Source organism: Diplotaxodon limnothrissa, linkage group LG12, assembly GCF_057381915.1.
Source record: "Diplotaxodon limnothrissa isolate DT_005_m linkage group LG12, D_limnothrissa_male_GT1.1, whole genome shotgun sequence".
NCBI lineage: Eukaryota > Metazoa > Chordata > Actinopteri > Cichliformes > Cichlidae > Diplotaxodon > Diplotaxodon limnothrissa.
The window spans coordinates 27,502,893-27,524,133 of record NC_140607.1 but is presented as its reverse complement, the minus strand read 5'-3'; the positions used below and the strand labels follow the sequence as shown (position 1 = coordinate 27,524,133).

At 41.5% G+C, this 21,241-nt stretch overlaps 1 protein-coding gene across 1 annotated transcript in view; it reads right to left on the bottom strand.

Moving 5' to 3' along the window:
* Window positions 1–21,241, bottom strand: part of sema6a (sema domain, transmembrane domain (TM), and cytoplasmic domain, (semaphorin) 6A) — a 105,815-nt gene that overhangs the window by 38,882 nt on the left and 45,692 nt on the right. The window contains exons 3-6 of the mRNA XM_085367417.1: window positions 21,088–21,205; window positions 6,684–6,744; window positions 5,328–5,390; window positions 4,634–4,735 (exon numbers count right to left, since the gene is read on the bottom strand). Coding sequence (XP_085223543.1) covers window positions 4,634–4,735; window positions 5,328–5,390; window positions 6,684–6,744; window positions 21,088–21,205 — 344 coding nt within the window. The remainder of the gene's footprint in view (window positions 1–4,633; window positions 4,736–5,327; window positions 5,391–6,683; window positions 6,745–21,087; window positions 21,206–21,241) is intronic.

The following is a 21,241-nucleotide window of genomic DNA, read 5'->3' as shown; positions in this document are numbered from 1 at the left end:
AGTTAAGCTTGAAACGTCAGCAGCTTCTGTGTCAGCTACCTAACACAAACGCTCCCTCCTTCTCTGACACATCACAAATGCACACTCACGTACTCTCATACCAAAGGAGCAACCCCCAGCACTCCATCTCCTCCGCTGGATTTCACCAAGGTAGTGACCTTTGTCTACTGGGTTTGGCCGGCTGTCATTAATCTATTCCTGCCGTTTGAACAGGGGAAGACACTCCCAACCCAGCCGCAGATAGCGCATGGCTTCAGTCTCCTGTCAAGTTTGCATGTGAAGAGAAACAACAGCCGACTTCCATGCCGTTGTCTAAAGCAATAACCAGTGGGGTTTTTTTGAAAGGGCAAAAGAAATCTATAAAGCAGCCACACTAAACCACAATGTTTTTTTAAACGCTACCATGAAGAAATTTGATGTCTAAGCGGCAAGATGGATTCTTATTCCTTTACCTTGTTTACCCGGAAAATGTTATTATACTGTCAACTCCACTTGCTGCAAAAAAGAAAGAAGTGCTTCAACTTAGTGGGAGCACAATTCAAAGTAATTTGAACAGTGGCGCTGTCACACTTTGTCAGGCCTGCCTTAAAAGCGCACTGATCTATAGGGATCTACTGTAGCTTAGCAGAAGAATGTACAGCAACCTTGGCTGGGAGCACAGTGCATCTAGATGAATTAATTACTACAACAGCGCATTGGTGTTTTCCATAGGCTATATGCTAATTAATTAGACAAATGCAATGTAGATCCAAAACATGCCCATCAGGAGTGTTTTAATTGGTTCAGCATCAGCACCAGTATTCGGGGGGTGAGGGACATGTTCTGATTCCATGTCTCTGTTGTTTTTATGAGGACGCTTTTATGGGCTTTATTTATCATTGCTGAGGGATTTGTGAAATCTTACTGAGGACAAACATGGGGTAAACTGAACCGGCGTCCCACTTATGAAGTGTTTGCTCGGAACAGCTTCCTTGAAATATCCCAGACTTGTTTATTTAATAGAATAAGCACAGTAAAGGGCATATTTACTGAGACATATCCATTTGCAAAACTGCGCTTCCAAAATAATGCATGACTTAGGCACCTCATGAAAGGCCAGCCACTGTCAGACTATACTGGCACTGGCATACTGATACATTTTTACATGGTGACCTAAAGTCAGTAGTAGCACGCTTTTAGACCCAGAAAATTTATTTGTATGCCATCCATACACCTGCAACAACCTTCCACATCTATAAAGGTCAAGTGTACAAGTTCACACCTGGACCAGGAGCAGTTGTATAAACCAAACAAGGACATATCTCCTGGGGAGATTAATAGTCATGGCCCATTTCTCTTCAACCTGTTTCTGAGCAGTGGGAGGGTGAAAACTTTCCCCAACCACCTTTTACACCAGAGCACGAAATTTAAGGAATTTAAGCAGCTGCTGAAAGAGATACGTGTTTAGTTTGTTTTATGGGGGAAATAAAAAAAAAATATATATATATAAACTAAAATTACTGATCTTTTTGAATACACTTTGCTGAAGAATCCCTACACAAATATAACAATTGCTTTTGTTAATTATGTGTGGTTACTATTGAAGAGTTATTCATTAATTAATGAATGCTTTTGCAGTGTATTAAATTTGTATTGTCTTTTATTACGTGTCAGTCAGACAGCCTCTGGAAAAGCTGCAGCAAAAAATGGCATGCATGGAAGCATTTTCACCTCGTCGTTTCAAATGCAAAGAAGAAGAGATGAAATTTCCCAGTACACCTCAGTTAGCCGGTATCAGGTCTAAGACGCATCACCTGGGAGTCACTGCCTCCAAGACTCCCCACTGATTTCCCCTGCTTCACCCGGCAACAGGCGATGAAACTGACTCCAGTCATATATCAGCCCAGCTGGACGGAGTGTTTATTATTACAACACAGCAAGGGAGTGACAGAGGGAGAAAGCAACAGAGGGAAAGATGGCGGAGTGGTGGGAGAAGTGGAGGGGGGGGATTAAGGCTGGCGGGAGAAGAGGAGAGGTAGGAGGGAGGATGAATAGAAGAAAAAAGGGAGTTGGGTGCTGTGTGGTGCTAAGGGAGAGGGCTGTGCCATGCTGCCGAGGTGTCTGCCTGTGTTTTTTCTATATGAATGCATCTGTGACAGTGCATGTTTTTTTTTTTAATGTTGACACCACCAATTGAAGAAGCAGCTAATAAAGAGAGAAAATTGGTAGGTTTGTTTAAAAAAACATAAATGTCAGAAACTCAAAGTCAGGTAAAATCAGAGGTAACCAGGCAGGGGGTTGATGGAAAAAACAACACAAAAACCAACATGAGGTGTTGCTGGTTTGGGCGGTTGCCCTCCCTGCCCCCTCTGTCTCCCTCCTCTGTCTTCCGCCACCTTTTCTCCCCTTCCATGCCTCCCTTTCCCTCCCGCTTGCCCTCGCAGCGCTGTTGATTAATGTGGGATGAGGCTGGCCCCGAAACAGAAGCTCTTTTCAGTGCTGTCACACTGGGGAGATGGAGAGGCAAACTGTGGCCAAGGTGGATTTAACCACAAGCACATATACGCACACACAAATACACACAAATACACTTCTGACCAAGCGAAGTGGATGAGCCCAGCACGCCATCAAAGGTCTGGTATCTGCCCAGAGAGTTTGCCAGCCTGCCAGCAGTACAGTGTGTGTGTGTGTGTGTGTGTGTGTGTGTGTGTGTGTGTGTGTGTGTGTGTGTGTGTGTGTGTGTGTGTGTGTGTGAGAGAGAGAGAGAGATGCCTATTTTAAAATGTACACAGTTCACAGTCAGTGTTTGCATGGGTGCACATTTTCTTGTATATGTGTTTCGTGTGGATTTGTATCTTTGCGCCCATAATCAGTCATATTTCTTGCATTTTAAAAGGTGTCAAGACTTTCTTGTAATGATTTTGGTAATAACTCAGTTGTTTCCTGGCTAAAACAGCTATTTTATTCAACTAAACATGAGTGTTTTAGTAGGTGTGGAAGGGCAGTTGCAAACACATAAATTCACTTGGGTAAGGTAGGGCAGGGACTGAGCAAATACGAAACATGAATTTTAATGATCGGTGTTCTTTAAAGAACAATAGTTGCCTTTTTTATCATACCGTTATTGACTGAAGTTTGACTTTTAACATAAGTGATCAATAAAAAGCATCATTTTTATACCACAGGCTGTGTGTAAATGTGGAGTTCTTTTACCAAACCTCACACTGATATACAACACTTCCCCTCCCTTCCCATTAACTTCAGCCGACTAGCAGCGACGTCAGTGCAGCAACAGCTAAAACACAAATCTTGAAACCATAACCGGAGGCGCTATAAAAGCTAACCATGCCTGATAAATGCAGAGACATAAATTCCACTTTCCCTATTGGAGGAGTCAGTGAATTGAAAGACGTCCACTTTGTGTGCTTAGCATGCTGAACCACAAAGGCAGTGGAGCGAAGAGGTCTTGCTTTTCTGGTAAGCAGATCTGCTGAACCAAAGCAGGGGCGTTTTCCCCACAGGCCACCTAGATAACATCTCTGTGTGCTTTGACCATCACAACACATCCTTATAAACCACAGAACAACACCCTTCAGGACAGGACTGCTACTAAGTCTCCCTGTCCTTTTGTCTCTATTACTGTCTGCATGTCTATCCGACTGTCCCACTGTCCCACATTCTTCCTTTTCTGTAAGGTGTCCTTCATACTGGGTCTGTCCGGACAGCAGTGCATAGTATTTGTACAGTATTACTATGATTAAACCTCTGATACTGATCTTTGGTTGGTTTCCAGAAGATTTGTCATAGAGTATGCTAAAAAAAAAATTAGACAAATACCAATTAAAACTTTAATATTTTCCAATATTTTCAACTATTGCTTAGCAAACTTAGTAGGTCAGTCAAGCTGAACGAACTAAGACTATAATGGCAATTATGTTCACTTTTTCACACTGGAGCATCAGAAACATCAGATTTATGTCGACAGCAAATAAAAAAGGTTCAATTTGAACACAGCCCATCTGCTTTTAACGTTTGTTCATCTGCTTCCACGTATGCCAAACTTTAATCATCTCTCTGCATCTGCTTTTTTATTGGCATCTCTATTTTGGTGCACTAAGTCAATCTTAATGTGTACCTGTGCTCTCCTTAGTGACTCATAGGAAATAAAATGCACCATTTCTTTTCGTGGTTTTACTTTTCCTGAAGGAATCTTGATGCTATTCCATAAATTGAATATGGCCGGAAATGTGTTTTCAGGAAAAGGTTAAAACAGATCTGGCAATGTGCGAGCATGCATGAAAGCAGGTGAGATTGAGTAGTTTTCTCTGCTTCTGAACTGAGTTTGTCAAAGTACACCTGGAGGTAAAGGCACAGGAGGACGGCCTGCTGAGTTGTGAAAGTCATCCATCTATGTCCGTGGCTCCATAGCCCACCCCCTCTAAACTCTCACATGGCTGGGGTCAAAAATCCTATAAGTGTGTGTTATGTGCGTGTGTGTGTGTGTGAAAGAGCAAAATGATAGATGTGAAAAATGTCACTGAGATAAAACAAAAGTGGGCAAGAGCACAAAATAGTCATTCGTGTGTGTGTGTGTGTGTGTGTGTGTGTGTGTGTGTGTGTGTGTGTGTGTGTGTGTGTGTGCGTGTTTTCCTACCTTGTAGGTCCGACAGGAGGGGTTGAAAGCATTTGTTCCACAAACAAATAAGGTGTCTTCATTTTGCTGCAGAAGGACTTTGATGAAATTGTGACACTCATCCTTCGGGGAGAGCAGGGCAGGAAAAAAAGAAAGAGAAAAAGAAGAAAGGAAGTCCATGGTGACATCTGTATCTGTAGCCACATGTGGGCTGTTATTTTTTTGCTTTTCTGTCTTTTGAAGTGCAGCATGTGGCACGCGGTGAGCAGGGAGAGGCATATGTAACAAACACAGTATCGTGACATGCATTTGATCACGGCACATAAAGGCAAATCCGCAGGAGATTTTAATGTGCCATTTAACGTCCTCTCAAACAATAATGAAAGTGTTATTAAGTTCAGGAAAAAAATAAAGTTATACAACCACGAGATATGAAGATTCCCACTGATATGCTCTATAAATTCTGACAGCAGAAGGTTATATGAACTGCAAGAAGTGTGTTATTGCACCTTCAGGATCTTGTGTCTTTAAAATGTGTGTTAAGAGTGTCTGTGTGTGTGAGGGAGAGAGAGAGAGCAAGACAATGAAACAGAGACTGTGCGCAATTACATCAGTTACAGGTTGTCTGCCATGCAGTGTGTGACTGACAAAAAAAATTGGAAAAACTCGAGTGACGTTTGCTCTACAAATGATGTTGTAGTGTGTGTTTCCTTACCTTATGCTTCCCTTTCATTCTGCAAGTGTCCACATCTCCCTGTCTGGACTTCCATGTCATTTTCTGTAGAAAAAGATGGAAGTTTAACTGAAGCTAAAGAGAAAAATAGCGAGTCACAAAGAAAGCAGGCTAAACAGTGAGGTGGGAGGAGGAAAAAACAGACAGCACTATGGAGCTCAATAACCCATCTATATTAAGATCAATAATCATCATTTGAGATTCTACATCATTGATTTCTCTCATGAGGCACCTGCTCTGAGGCAAACTTTATTCTAAGTTTGTTTGGAGATCATTTTACCTCCTTGAACATCGAATTTTCTGCCAGAGGGAAGGAAATACAATACTGACCCCGGATCAGAACAGACTGTCCAAGGACAGATCCGTGGACAAATCTGTGGATTAATAGGCTTGCCATCCTTGCGTGTGCACATACACACACACGCACTGCCTTGACCTGTGGATCAGCCCTCTTTTACTTGTCACTGGACTACAAACAGACATACAGGTAATTATACTTAAGTTATAGCCATGCACACAAATGTACACACACATACACACCACGTGTGTCCCTGGCTTGTGTCACCTGAGGGTCAGCTCCCAGCCGCAGGTTCAGACCACTATGTACCTGCCGCTGTTGTACAACATGTTTGGAGCTCAGCCACTGATTAAAGACCCTCAGTCATCAATCAATCTGCGCGTCTCCCACCAGCCTTTCATCTGCAGCCTGCTCTCATTAAGACCCACTTGCCAGGCTCTGACATTGAAGTGGATGAGGTGGAGGGATTGCTGGTTGTTGCATACACGAGAATGGCCTTGTCTGAATTCTGTTTGCATGCATTATGTTTAGGGCATGCGATGCCAGCAAAGAGTGGTTGAAATGGAATAAAGAGTGGGTTATTACAGTCGAGGCCCTATGTAAATATGAGGCCCCTTTTTGGAATAATTTGAAACTATACAATGGGATCTTCTTCACCTCTGCATCCATATTGTCTTTCTTCTGCTACTCATCTAACCTTTGCTTTCGCTCTCCATTTCCTGCTCCTCCCCCTTCTCCTTCCTCCCTCTCGCTCTTCTTCCGCTGTCCCCTCAGCTTCCGTTACGCACCCATCAGACCTCTGGCTGTCCCACTGATGAGCGTGGATGACGCAAGCTAGCTGATTGATTAAATAATCTTCTTAACAGGGTCACCATTGCGAACGCGCCAGGTCCAATCGGTGAGCGGGTGAGTAAGACTGCTGGCAGGCACACAAATGCACCCACATGCACATACGTACACACTGTTGCAGTCAGAGTGAGGTTACGCTGTCAATCACGCAGAGAACAACACATCCTCAAAGAGGCAGACGTCTCACTCACCTTACTGAAAAATATCTCTTCACTGTTGGCAGTGTCTGTGTCCACTGTGTATATATGATCCCTGCAAGTGATTGAGGGAAAGCGAGTGAGGAAGGGAGAAAGAGATTGGGAGAAAGAAGAGGGAGAGATGAGAAGAGGTCAGACAGCAGCAGACAGTCAAAATTCAACAAACAATAAACCCATTTCTTTTCTTCCCTCTCTGTTTTCCCCCCGCAGGCAGCAAACAGCATCAGAAAATGGGGCTTTGTATAAACTTTGTTCAAACTTCAAAAAATGACAATAAACAAAAGGAGGCCAGATCTATTTGCTCTGTCAGACAGAAACAGTCAACAAAGGTTCGGAGCGCCGTGGCGCAGGCCTGGGGACAAAAGCCTCTTTGTCCCAGAGAAAGGTCTTGGTGGGGGGTGAGGGAGGAGGGAAGGCTTGAGACGGGAGGTGCCAAGTCACTCAGAGCTGTTCAGGTCAATTAAGCCTAGTGTTTGAGCCACAGGAAATCTATACTAACACTCATTATAGCTCAGACAAGAAGACTTATGTGTGTTGGCCTGGAAATATACAAGCTTCTCCTGCGTTACACAGTCCAGGCATAAAGGCCCCAGCAGGGCATATGGAAGACATAAAAATCACATGGGTTAACTACATCTCAGACAGACAGACAAGGCTAGTTGACCAGCCATGCCGCTACACCTTCTTACCGTGGAGAATTGGGGTGCGGACATGGAGAGGGAGGATACAATGGTGTAGAGGTGGGAGGTAGAAGGTGTAGAGGTGGCATGAACGGAAGAGTCAGAAAGAAAAGCTTTCTTTTGAGGAGAGAACCAAAGGTGACCGTGCCAAACGATGTAACCGCTTTAATTTGTTGAAGATTAGCTGTTGAACGTGTTTTTAATCAAAGTGTGTAACAGTGGCATCATCTGACTCACGGCTTAATTATATTCCAGCTCCCCAACCTGCGCTTAGCCAGCCTGCCTGCCTTGCTCTCTCATTAACTAAATCTAATAAAGTCTTTGGAGGAACAGGCATCTTGAAATGAATCCACTTATATCGCTTTCCTGGGGGCCACCTCAGTCTCATTGAGGATAAAACCCAGTCTACTGTACATTATCAGCCACAATTCTTAAATTGAATAATTAATCTTTAAGAGTGGTTGAAATTAGGAAAACATTTCAGCTTTCATCACATTTCCAGAGAGGCCGGGGGGCTAAATACCTGTTTTTTCTGTCGGTTTAACTTCTGAAATTTCTCAAAGAAACTGTAAAATACATCATATGAATCTTTTTTTCATTTCTCCACACTGAGGCTGTTTATGGTTTCTATAGTAACTGTCCACTGATCAGACCTATCAGTATAAAAAAAATATACATAATCAATATCATCACTGTCATGTAAAGCACAAAAATTCCTTTAGCAAATTGCCATTTACCATTTAAAAACAAAAAATGTCACCCGTTTTTCATCCCTTCTCAAACTAATTTTCCACAACAGCGCACTCAAAAGTCCATTTTTATGGACAATACTGACTAATTTCAAAGTTGGCCTGTGGATTACCTCTTATAACTAAATGTTTGTGATTATTGCTTTCAGCTGAAATAAAAAGAAAACCCTTTTCATGAGAAAAGCCAAGAGCAAAGTCAGCTTTAGGTCACTCAGATTCATCCCGTGGCCTTCCTTCCAAGTTCCTTTGCTCATGAAATGCCAGATGCTGACTGTCGCTGCGCAGTCTGCCATGATTAAAAACTGAGCAACAACAAGTTACAGGTTGTTGCGGCTCAGGCCAAAACCACAATCTCCCCTCCAAAATGTTTTTCATTAGGCCTAACTGGTTCCACTGCCATTGAACTGCTCTGTGCTAATTGTTCTGGACTGATTTTCCCGGGTCAGTCGGTCTTGCCTTTTTCAGTATCCCTTTCACTGCAGTCAGAATTACATGTTCTAGAGTAAATGTGAATATTTAAAAAGCTGGCTTATAAAAATCAGCACCACTACATTTAAAATAGTGGAAAAACAGAGACACATTTAAATGGAGATGAAACACACGAGGTGATAAAAACGGTGGACGATGATCACTAAAATGTTCTGATTTGTCTCCTTAAGTTCAGCAAGTTAACTTGTTTTATCTTTATATTAAAATTCAAACTTCATAAAGCTATTAAATCAAAGGATTACTTAGCGGATTTATTGCAACCCCCTGGGTTATTTTACTGTCTGCAAATTTAAAGCAGCTCACGAGCAATCTGTAATTGACTTCTCCATAATTTTCAGTAGTAACCATCCCAGCGATTCTCCCTGACTTGTGCCTCTCTTATCCCGGTGCTGACAAAGTCCTCTGGGCTGAGGCCTTCCCGCCGCAGGTTTCTGGTTCCAGCAGAGATTAGAGCGAGCCAAGCGATGAGGCGTTCCTCAAACAGACTGACTGGAGATGGGGGAGTACAATGGAGCGGCTGTGTCTGTGTCAACACCAGCTTTCCAAACACACACACACACGTGCACGGAACAACCCCCCCACCCCCGAGTCTTTACCCCAACAAAATTTCACATGCACCCTTTCCCCTATTCAGCCCTGCACCTGAACTCATATTACAACACAGTCACTTCCTTGTGGTCTCTGAGTCACATCAATGAAACACTCAGAAGAAAGAAAAGAAGCAGAGGCAGAGTACAACATGTATCTGTGCAACATTAAACTGGATGTTGTAAACATCAGTACTATATTTTTTAATTTGAAGTTTTAAAATCAATTATCTACGTTCCAGGCATTCAGTATTCCAAGTTATATTTATCTTTTATTATATGAAAGTCAACTTCCAGAGATGAAACCTGCATAAAACACATGATCCATCACAGTCACATTGTTGCTAATTTGTTATTAGTTATTGTCATGACGTATGATCTGACCTTCAGCTTATGTTATGACAAAAAATGGTTGTTTCCAATACGGACCCCCTAAAATGTAAATTTTTCTTGTCATGTAAACTCACCCACAAAATATCCAATGCATATTTTCTTAACAGGATAAGTTCTGAGAAAAACAGCACACACTTCACACAGCCAGAGAATCTTTTGACATATTTTCTTGAAAACATACCTGAAATGAATAATGGATTTTTCTTTTCTTTTTTTTTTTTTAAATAATTGCTGAAAAAATTTATTCTTGTATTATAAAGGCTTCATATAAACTTTTCACTCTAAAGTCTTCGAGAACGGCACATAAATTGATTTTCTTTTTCAGATTGTGGTGGGTTGAAGGGAAGTCATTAATTTGAAAAACCCTCAGGAAAATAACCAGGAAACGTTTTACTACTATTTTTATGTTACTACAAAATAGGACGCCTTCATCGTAGATGTCACTTTGAATATATTTCAGCATTTCATCTGATGGTTTGCAAATATTTTAGCCCCCCAAAATAACCCCGCAACATATTCTGATTTCAGAGACGCTCTTGCCTGCTGAGCACAGTACAGACTAAACAACCTGTTGTGAGTAAAAGCTTTTGTTCTGCTGGGGCAAAAGTATGGCAAAGACCAATTTTATTATGCAACAGCCCATTTCCATATGTGCTGAGCAGTTCACTGAGAATACAAAAATAGGTGTCCCATTGTCTATTGTTTTCAAGCTTGGAATCCATTTGCCGTACTGATGTACAAATTTTACTTGTAAAATTATTTATGAGAATGAAAAATGTGATACTCTGTTTAATTTGCATGCAGTATGCAGCTTAATCCAGGTGCTTTAGATCAGATAAGTGTCTTAGAATCAAGTTTTGTAAAGAATTAGAGAGCATGGCATTAGTAATAATGACTCTTAGCTCACATAGTTTATCCACAGAATTTCTTCTTTGCTCTGCTCCCTTTAGGAGTTACCACACTGGATCATCTGCCTCCATCTCATCCTATTACCAGCATCTTCTTCTGTCACACCAGCCTTCGTCTTTCACTACATCCATGAACCTTCTCTGTATTCCTCCTCTCTTCCTCCTGCCTGGCAGCTCCCTGTTACACATCCTTTGCCCATTATATCCACTATATAATCCACTTAGATCTCTAGCTGGGAAAACATTTTTAATTAATGATTTAATCACTGAGCACAGCCTTGATTTTATGTTTTTAACTGAAACTTGGTTGGACCAAAGTAACAGTGGAGCTGTTCTCATCGAGACGACCCCTCCTAACTACAGTTTTATCAGTGAGGTCAGGGCGAGCAGGAGAGGAGGAGGGGTTGCTGTCTTATTTAATGAATCATTTCAATGTAAGCAGCTATCTCCTGGAAGTTTTCAGTCTTTTGAATATGTGGCTTTACAGCTGAAGGCCCCATCCAAAGTTGTGTTTCTTAATGTTTACAGGCCTCCCAAATACTGCACAGACTTTTTTAATGACCTCAGTGAACTGCTGTCTGTGATCTGTGTTGATTTTGACTGTGTAATTATTGTTGGGGATTTTAACATTCATGTGGACAACCCTCAGGACAAAGGGACTAAAGACCTGAGTAACACTCTGGGCAACTTTGGGCTGACTCAGCATGTAACAGAGGCCACACATAATAGAGGACACACTCTTGACCTACTGATCTCCAAAGGCCTGAGCATTTCAAAGGTTACTGTGTCTGATGTGGGCCTGTCTGATCATTACTGTGTTTTCTTTGAAAGTAAAATCTCAGCCCACACAAATATATCAACAACAGTGATCACAAAACGGTGTATAACTGAACACAGTAGTGCAATTTTTAACCAGGTCTTCCCATTAACACCTGACCTGCCCAGAGGGTCAGTCAATGAGCTCGTCAATAGCTTCAATGCTAACATGTTAAATGTAATGGACACTATTGCTCCCATTAAGGTGAAGGTTATCTCTGGAAGGAAAAAGTCTCCATGGAGAAACTCCACACTGGTGAAAAATGAAAAAAGAGAGTGTAGGAAAGCTGAGCGCAGATGGAGAAAAACAAACCTCCAGGTTCATTATGACATTTATAAAGAGAAACTTCACAATTATAATTTACAACTGAGGAATGCAAGGAGGTCCTACTTCTCTGACATCATCACTAAAAACAGCCATAATGCTCGGGTCTTATTTTCTACAGTTGACAGGCTAACAAACCCTCCTGTGTCAGTGGCAGCTGAACTTCATTCGACCATGGCCTGCAATGACTTTGCCAAATTCTTCACTGAAAAAATCCAAAAAATTAGACAAGCAATTGGTACATCAACAGCAGATCCAGGATATGTACTGTGTCCACCAAAAAACTGTTTAAACACCATGAAACAGTTTCAACCTATTAACAGCAAAGACCTGGAGGACATCTTAGGTCAACTGAACTCCTCCTCCTGCTGTTTAGATGTCCTGCCAACAAGTTTTTTCAAAAAGGTCTCAAAGACTTTAGAGTCAGACCTGTTACAGATCGTCAACTTTTCTTTATTATCAGGTGTGTTTCCAGAATCACTAAAAACTGCTGTAATCAAACCTATACTGAAAAAGGACAATCTTGACAAGACACAAATGAACAACTACAGGCCGATCTCAAATCTCCCGTTTTTAAGTAAGATCATTGAAAAAGCAGTTTCTCAACAGCTCAGTTACTTCTTAAAACAGAATAATTGCTACGATGCCTTCCAGTCAGGTTTTAGACAGAACCACAGCACTGAAACTGCTCTGACCAAAGTGTTTAATGACATATGTCTGAATACAGACAGTGGAAAAATGTCAGTCCTAGTTTTACTGGATCTCAGTGCAGCATTTGATACAGTTGACCACAACATATTACTCAAACGACTGGAGAACTGGACAGGTCTTTCAGGAACTGTACTAAACTGGTTCAAAACATACTTAGAAAACAGGAAATACTTTGTATCAATAGGTAACTTCACATCTGAGCAGACAAGTATCACATGTGGAGTTCCCCAAGGTTCCATCTTGGGACCCCTTCTGTTTAACATCTACATGCTCCCACTGGCACAGATTATAAACAACAACAAAATAAACTATCACAGCTATGCAGATGACACACAAATATATATCACAATGTCACCAGGAGACCGAGGCCCTGTACAGGCTCTTGGTAAATGCATTGAGGAAATCAATGACTGGTTGTGCCACAATTTTCTCCAGCTAAACAAAAACAAAACTGAGGTAATAGTCTTTGGCGCCAAAGAAAAACGATTACAGGTCACCAGAGAACTTCAATCTATACATCTAAAAACCACAAACCAGGCGAGAAATTTGGGTGTAGTGATGGATGCAGACCTAAACTTAGAAAAACACATTAAGACAATAACAAAGTCAGCTTACTATCACCTCAAGAATATATCAAGGATAAAAGATCTGATGTCTCAACAGGACCTGGAAAAACTAGTCCATGCATTCATCTTTAGTAGGCTTGATTACTGTAACAGCATCTTTACAGGTCTACCTAAAAAAATCAGTCAGACAACTACAGCTCATTCAGAACTCTGCTGCTCGAGTCCTCACTAAGACCAAAAAAGTGGACCACATCAGTCCAGCTCTGAGGTCCTTACACTGGCTGCCTGTCCGTCAGAGGATAGACTTTAAAGTTCTGATGCTGGCCTATAAAGCTCTGAATGGTTTAGGACCAAAATACATCAATGACCTCCTGACCCAGTATGAACCATCCAGATCCCTCAGGTCATCTGGATCCGGTCTTTTATCAGTTCCCAGAGTCAGAACCAGACACGGAGAAGCTGCATTCAGCTTTTATGCTCCTTATATCTGGAACAAACTCCCAGAAAGCCTCAGATCAGCTGAAACACTCAGTTTATTTAAATCCAGGTTGAAGACTCACCTGTTCTCAGCTGCATTTGAATAAAGCACCAAATCCACACTTTAAGCTTAAATTTCAAAACTTACATTTAACTACTGATTTTATCTACTGTTCTGATTTTATCTGTTTTGATTTTATATACTGTTTTGTTTGTTTGTTTGTTTGTTAATTAGTTAGTTAGTTTATTTGCTTGTTTTAATCAATTTTAAATCATGCTTTTTATTTGTTCTTGTTTCTAATGTCTCTGTAAAGCACTTTGAATCACCTTGTTGTTGAATTGTGCTATACAAATAAACTTGCCTTGCCTTGCCTTGCCTATCCCTCCTCCGTACATCCAAACCACTTCACCCTTCTTTCTCTAACTTCAGGAATATAAAAAGTCATGGTATTGGTATAGTCTACGCTTTATTGCTTTTCTGAACCTCAATACTTTAAAAATTACTACAACTACAACTTGAGCCGTGTTGTGTTAGCCTACATTTGTTTGGCAAATTGGCAACATTAAAAGAATGAAATATCTGCACTTGGCGGCTCTGCAGTGTAACTGTAGATACAAAACTATCACTGGATTACTTTGGTAGTGAAGAAACTGAGAAAAGCCTAATCATTCCCATGCAAGTCGTGGAGTTGGCAGGAGTTTTGTTTTTCTCTTATTTCTCATGAGATTCATAGATGTTTATTCATGCTGAATGTGGGAGATAAATAATTACATCTCCAGATCCTGTAAGATGCTCTATTTGTGTGAGTGTGTTTAAAGTTACAGTTTTGACACAACTTGCAACAATCAGCTACGAATTCAAAAGTGTTTACAAGGAGAATCTGCTGCAGTAACTGTGAGAGGTAACCCTGAGCAAACCTCTCATTGTTTTTAAAAGACCTGTATGCACCTGTATCTTTTAGTTTAGGCAGTATATTTGTCTCGTGCCCTCTGCCGACTCTTTCTCCTCCTCCTCCCAATAACCTCCTCAAGAGGTACTCGTCACATCTTGAAATCTTTGCCATGCTCTTTACAAGTTCTGCTTGTTCTGATGTTAAAATTTACAGTCCAGTGAGATTTTTTTAAAGCGAATGCGTTTGACACGGTCTTTACTTGGTTAAGACTTTAGTAACTTTTTAACTAAAATCCACAGGGTGCTTTGCTGCAACTCATTCACTTTCCCATAATTTTCCCGCTTTCAGCTGTAAATCAAACAGCCTGAGGATGGCACAGTACTTTAACACAAAGGAAGCGGTTCTATAGCGCTGTGGTGCAGATGATGAAATTAGAAACACCGTGAGATTGTGAGGAACGAGAAATAACAGGCGTCTTTGACAGTGGATGAACGCGACACATTGGGTATCAATGTGAATCACTTGGCGTGGGCTTCTCATTTCCCGAAATCCTGGGACAAAAAATGCGTGAGTAGGATGGAAGGTATGCAAATATCCTCTTAGGGACAAAGATGGAGACACTGTAAAAAGATGGGTACACAGTGAGGAAGAGCTGAATGATCCAGTCAGAACAGTAGACTAACTGAGCGTGGGCAAGAGTGTGAGATTGAGTGCAACAGAATGACAGAAAGGGTCTGCGTCGGACATGTAGCCATGCGTGGCCACGAGAACACAGGCTCTTTGTGTGGAGGAATGTCGTTTTCATAACAGCGCATTTCTTCTGGGGTAACCACAGGCCAGCGCGGTCCATCTGCTGGGCCTTTGTGAAACTATCTCCCACTCCAGTGGCAGAAAATAGGGGAACACAATTAGCATGCGCCCCGCACCTTATTCCACCATTCCACTTTCCGCAAACCTAATTCCTGCAATCCACCCTCCCACACTTTCTCTCTCGTCACCCTCTTCACCTATATTCCCCTTTCTTCATAACTGGATCATGGGTGGTGGAGGATGGCCCGTTCTGCATTGTTTTGGCTTTCACTGGTTCAAATCCTCTTCACAAAGTAGGCGGGAGGGAACTGGGGAAGCCAGCAGGCACCTTCAGGCTGTGAAGGGAGCTGTTGAAGTTCTGAATGGGTTGAGGGCATCGAGAGGCCCTCGGTGATGTGGTGGCATGAAATCCAACAAGCCAGGGTTCACTCACCCCCAGGCTGAGGCAGGTTGTTCTTTTCGAAGGTTGAATATCTCATTATGGTTTTCAGCATTCCCTCCACCTTTCCTTTTGTGTGTATTTGTATGTGAATGTATGTGTGTTTTTTGTGCGTGGCTGCTTCAGTATGGTAAGGGGCATGTGTTGACGGTGCACTCTTGGAACAATTAAGCAGATATGCATAATCACAGTATAAGATGTGATTTCTTTACTGAACCTTACCCAGTAATCTTACATCTAACTTCCAAGGAGATCAGTATGGGAAATATTTTGTTTGTCATTCCTAATTTTTAATTAATTGTTTTTTTTATTCCCTTGTAATTAAATTGTGAATTGCCTGTGCACCCCAATTCCAAGAACATGCAATTAAGCAAATTGTTAACATACAGTAAAATAATGCTGAAGATGTTCTGTTGTCTAACACATTTCAACATGATAGTTTTAACTTTTAAACTACATTAATTTAAATTCATATTCTATACGTGCATTTATCAGGATACCATGCATTTTCATATACTCTCACATAAAGTTTTTGTAGCATCTCAGTGCCTTTTGCTATTACCCAGGATACTCCTCACTAGCTAACCAGACAAGCTATGAGAACAATGTGGCACTAATTCTAGTGCAGGAGTATACTCCAGCCAGGCTGTGTAAATATTTTTCTCATATGATCAGCAGCAAATGTCCAAAGAATGGGTGAAAGGACATTTCTTTCTACATGCTTGCAGAGTTATTTTATGAAATTAAACTTGTTCCAATTTTCATTTCAGGTGATTATGATTACCGAAGCTGCAAAAGTTGGTTCAGAGGGTGGACATAGCTGGATGTCGTCGGTGCTGCGAGGAGAGGGAGAGGAGGCAACCGTGTAATCCCCATCATTAGTGGGTTTTAACAGGATTTGGTGGAGCTACAATAATAGAGACTCTAGTGGCCTCCACTGCGAGACCCAAAGAGACCCAACAGGGAAGAACAGCAGCCACAGAGGCATGGCTGTTCTAGAGGATTCAACGGAGACAAGGTAATCAGGATTTTTGAGTGCGCGTCTGTGAGCGTGTCTCGCTGTAATCACAAGTTTTGGTCTTTCACTCACGGCGATCACTCTCTCTTTCCCTCTCTCTCTGTCCGTCCCACACATACACATTCTGTCTCTCTGATTCCCATGCTTCGCAGCCTCATAGAGGGGTGTAAACAGAGTGTGGTTGGTGTTACCATGGTGAAGGGCGACTGTGGCCTAGGAATGGCGACTATGCCCTGCATGTGGAGAGGTCTAGGATATGCTCGCAAGGCAGGGTATATAGCAACGCGTTCACACATACCCACAAGCACAAGCATGTATGGACTGTCTTTATCATTCTCTCCATGTCTTTTCTCCAGCTGGCGTGAACCTTTGAGACACCTATTCATAGTTTCAGCCATCACGTCCTTTGGCAACACTAGGCAAACGACATATTGGAAACAGGCCGTGACATGATCGTACAGACTTTAAACAAATATCCATGTCAGTTTAACTTATGTGCCAAATAAAAAAAAAATATATATAAACCATACGTCTATCTTCTGTAAGCAATTCTGAAATTTCTAGACTGACTTCTTCATCCAAAGTTGAAGTATTGCACCTGCCTTTGATGTCCACAAACACACACACACACGGTTTTGCTGAGCAGTGGGTGATTATGACCACTATTTTGCCCTTATCCTTTCTATTTACCTCCAAATAAAGGTGGTTAGACATTGTGAGGGGATAAAAGCAGAGTGTTAATAAGACTGTCTCCTTATGAATATAGAGAATCTGTAGGCAGTCGATGAGACGTCTGGTACTGGAAACTGCTTATAGTCTGAGTTCTGTTGATCAAATAGGTTTGGGCAGTCTTTGGTTGCATGCAGGCAAACAGTTGTGGAGAGCAATTGGCAAAAACAGTGGTTACCTTGAACAACAGCTTTTTTTAAAGCATCCAAACAGAAAGTCTTGGTGATCCCATTTCTTTCATATATTCGCATGTGAAGAGCCGGTCTATCTGTTTCACCTAATCAAACATTCTCCAGAGTCCAGCAATTTCACTGAGGAGCACAGGATTAACAAAATTTGCCAAGATGTCACTGAAAACTACAAAAAATATATCCCAAAAGAACTTGATCTAAACAAAAAGTAATAAAACAATAAAATAAATGTTTAAGTAACCGAGTCTCTTTAAGGTTAGACTTAGTTTGCAAAGTTTCCAAACTAAAAAGCAGTTCTCATGAAAGTGGAGGTTTGTGACGAGCTATTTTGTTTACAGCTGAAGACACACACAAAACCATATTACTCTGACACACACACACACGTGCAAAGATCACAATGATGAATCTCCCACTGCACCATGATGAATTCCCTCTGAATGGAGTACACAGTGTACCCTGACCATGAAATATGGACCTCTGGGATGCGAGTCCTCCCGCGTCCGTCTCTCACTGAACAAATTATTGCTTTTACCAAACGTGACTCTGCTGCTAAACATCTAAAATACACATGACAGCAGACACGCATAAACCACCAAGCTTGCACATTAAGATGTTTTCATGTTCATTACCTGCACTTTAGTATACACCATGTCTCAGTTTATCATGGACAATGTATTGTTGATTGCTTCAAAGCAATTAGTTTGCTGCAAGGCTGAATCTAATGGTCATTAGTATGACTTTACAAACACCTCTTGGCATAACTTCCATGTTGTATTTCTATTCTACTTTATTTCTCTTTAAGATCCTATTAGCAGAAGATCTGCTATACATCCCTTTTGATAAGAGAAAATATTTAAGTTAAAGTGAAAGAAATTAATACTATACTCAATCCAGTGCCAGTCTTATTAAATCCTAACAAACAAGCGGGCTTTTAAAAGGCTGCATATGAAAAGACTGCAGTCAGATATGTTATCAAGCTGTAGGATCCCTCTGGATAATGCGCTTGATAGAAACTTGGCCATGGAATCATATTCATAATATTAAAAACCTACAGCAGTCATGAACTGAATACATAATTAACACCCAATATATAAGAGTCTAATAAGGCTAATGGTGTTTTACAAATATTAGAAGAGATATATGACCTCATTAGCAGAGGCTATTTTCTTTACACTTGTACAGACACACTGGCTAAAACAGGTCTCGATCGCCTGATTTCACCATATCAATACACTTCATTCAAGAATTAAAACTAAGGATAAATTATCAATCGCTGCATCTGTTGCTCAGTTCACACATTGCCAAAGACTTGACTCTTTCTCTCTATGGATTAAGGCACTTTTGTCTATTTACAATTTCATTAGTTGCTATGTTTGTATGCATCTCACAGCTTAAAAATCTTGTGATTTTTTTGCCAGCACCAAAACAGGAGCCAAAGGGATTTAATACACTGAGCAGTCATTCAAAAAACAGCCTGAAACAGTGTTGGGCTTTGGACTGCGTTCACAGTGGCCATCTGCAAGCTGCTGCACACCAAGAACTGAGGCTCACTGGTCTAGAGGCATGATGGCAGAGCTGTGTGACGCTGGCTCCAGAATAAACAAGCCATTTGACTGGACAACCGTCATAAAAGCAACTATTGATGTTGCCTAGTTTTTTTTGTGGGGGGGGGGCTCGTTTCCACCATTGTGCGTTGTTTCGTGGCATGAGTCTTGCTGGGTGAACTGCTGGCTCACTTTCACATTGATTTCTGAAGTGGTAATTGTCTGTGCTGTTTGCCTTAAACTGTTTGTCATTTAACTTTCACGTGTCTTTATCGACATTCTGTTAGAGCCGATGGATGTTTGAGGAAGGGCCGTCGTTTGTGTGTCCATTTTATCGACTCCCAGCATTCTTCTCTGTGTCCGGATCAATGGCGGTCATCCGACTCAGTCTAATCTGTGGCAGCCATTCCAGTCATTCGGGGGTCACATACCTCGGCCATGTGTCTGCTTTTAGCAAGTGTAGGACTGTTGCACCGGTTCACCTCACACATGCAAGCCACTGCAGACACGATCACAGACTAGCTTCCACACCCACCAGCACACATGTTCACTACCCTTGAATGTATATATTTATTTACACACATGTGGCCATCAGACAACTGGTCAGCATACTAAACTTGACACATATACGCACCCTTCTTTCACTCACTCTCTTACACACAAACACACACACACACACACACACACACACACACACACACAGTCAAGCCCCTCCAATAAACCCCATGTGTCTCATTTCCCTCCCTTATCCCTAAGGCCCTGCCACCCCATGTGGAGCAGGTGGGCGACAGGCAGACCAAAGTCTCTGGAAAAACCACCACACACACACACACACACACGCACACACACACACACACACACACACACACACACACACACACACAGTCTCTCTCTTTTTTTAGTCTGGTTTTTCTCGCTCTCCATACACCTCCTCTTAATGACCAGAGATATGTTAAAAAAACAGCTCTCTTAAAGCAGCAGCCTCCCTCAGCCACTTAATTTGACATGCTTCGGAGGGAAACAAAGAAAGACCCCTATTGTGGCTTTCAACAGGATCCAATCAAGCCTGCCACTCAATTAGCTATGGAGGGCAGAGAACAAGCACATAAGGATCAGTTTTATTAAGGCCTTTTTAATGCTACTGTAATGTTATATGCTGAAGGTAAACCTGCCTGTTAATGGAGCTGACTGGTTGTCAAACCACTCACTTTGCAATCAGGCGAAGCAACATCGCCATTTTTAAAAAATACTGATGACAAGAGGAAAGACAAAAATCAATATTGATTTTCTCCATGGCTCCAGATGCTGTAAGTGAGTTATATTATCTCAGGAAAAATGAGTCACACCCAAATAAAGATGCACAGGTGAAAAACCCATTGATGGATGGACAAAAAGCAATAAAGGTAGGTGACAGACTGGGGAGTGGGGGTCAGCCAGACAAAGCGACAAAGAGTTTAAAAAAAAAAATCGATTTTTGAGAGCAACTAGGCCGCCATAAAATGAAGGAATACCTTTTGTATGTCCTGTATTGCTGTTTATTGACAACACAAAAAGCAGAAAAAAAATGGTTTTCTTTGACATTAGTTTTTAACTTATCTGCAGTTTATCTCTGTGTTTGTGTGCTTGGATGTTTGTTTGTTTTTTAAAAAGCAGGGCACAAGTCTATAGGGACATCGTACAAGGTAAAGAGGGATTTGGCAGACGGTGAGCTGAAAATAGAAAACAACAAAGAGGTAATGAAGGGAAAAAGTCCAGACTGCTAAGTGATTTCAGGTCTCAGCATTTTGCTCTGAATTATTCCCTCCTGATTAACCAAAACTTTAAAAGAAACCAGCGCAGCAGGCCCCCGAAGTTCAGCTTGATGGTTCAAAATGTGAGGGTTTTACATTTATTGAGCTAAAACAGGAGTTCACAAAGCAACTGTAATTAGTATTAGGTCATAAAGAATAAAATAATCCTGAAGATGCTTAACTTACAATGGCCTGAATTTATTCCTTGTAATTATTCCATAAATGAAAGCAGAATTAATGCCTGTCTCTCTAAAACTGCACAAATTGAGGTACAATCACCCACCTGGCAGCGATGTATAATGTCCTGTTCATAATCATGATGAGCTGAATGTCCAGTTTGTGCCGCTGCGTGTTGTTCCTTCCAGGTTTGTGGCCTACAAATGCTGGATACTGCTTTGTGTCTGCAAGAAGGAGGACAAAAATTAATCCCTGTGTGT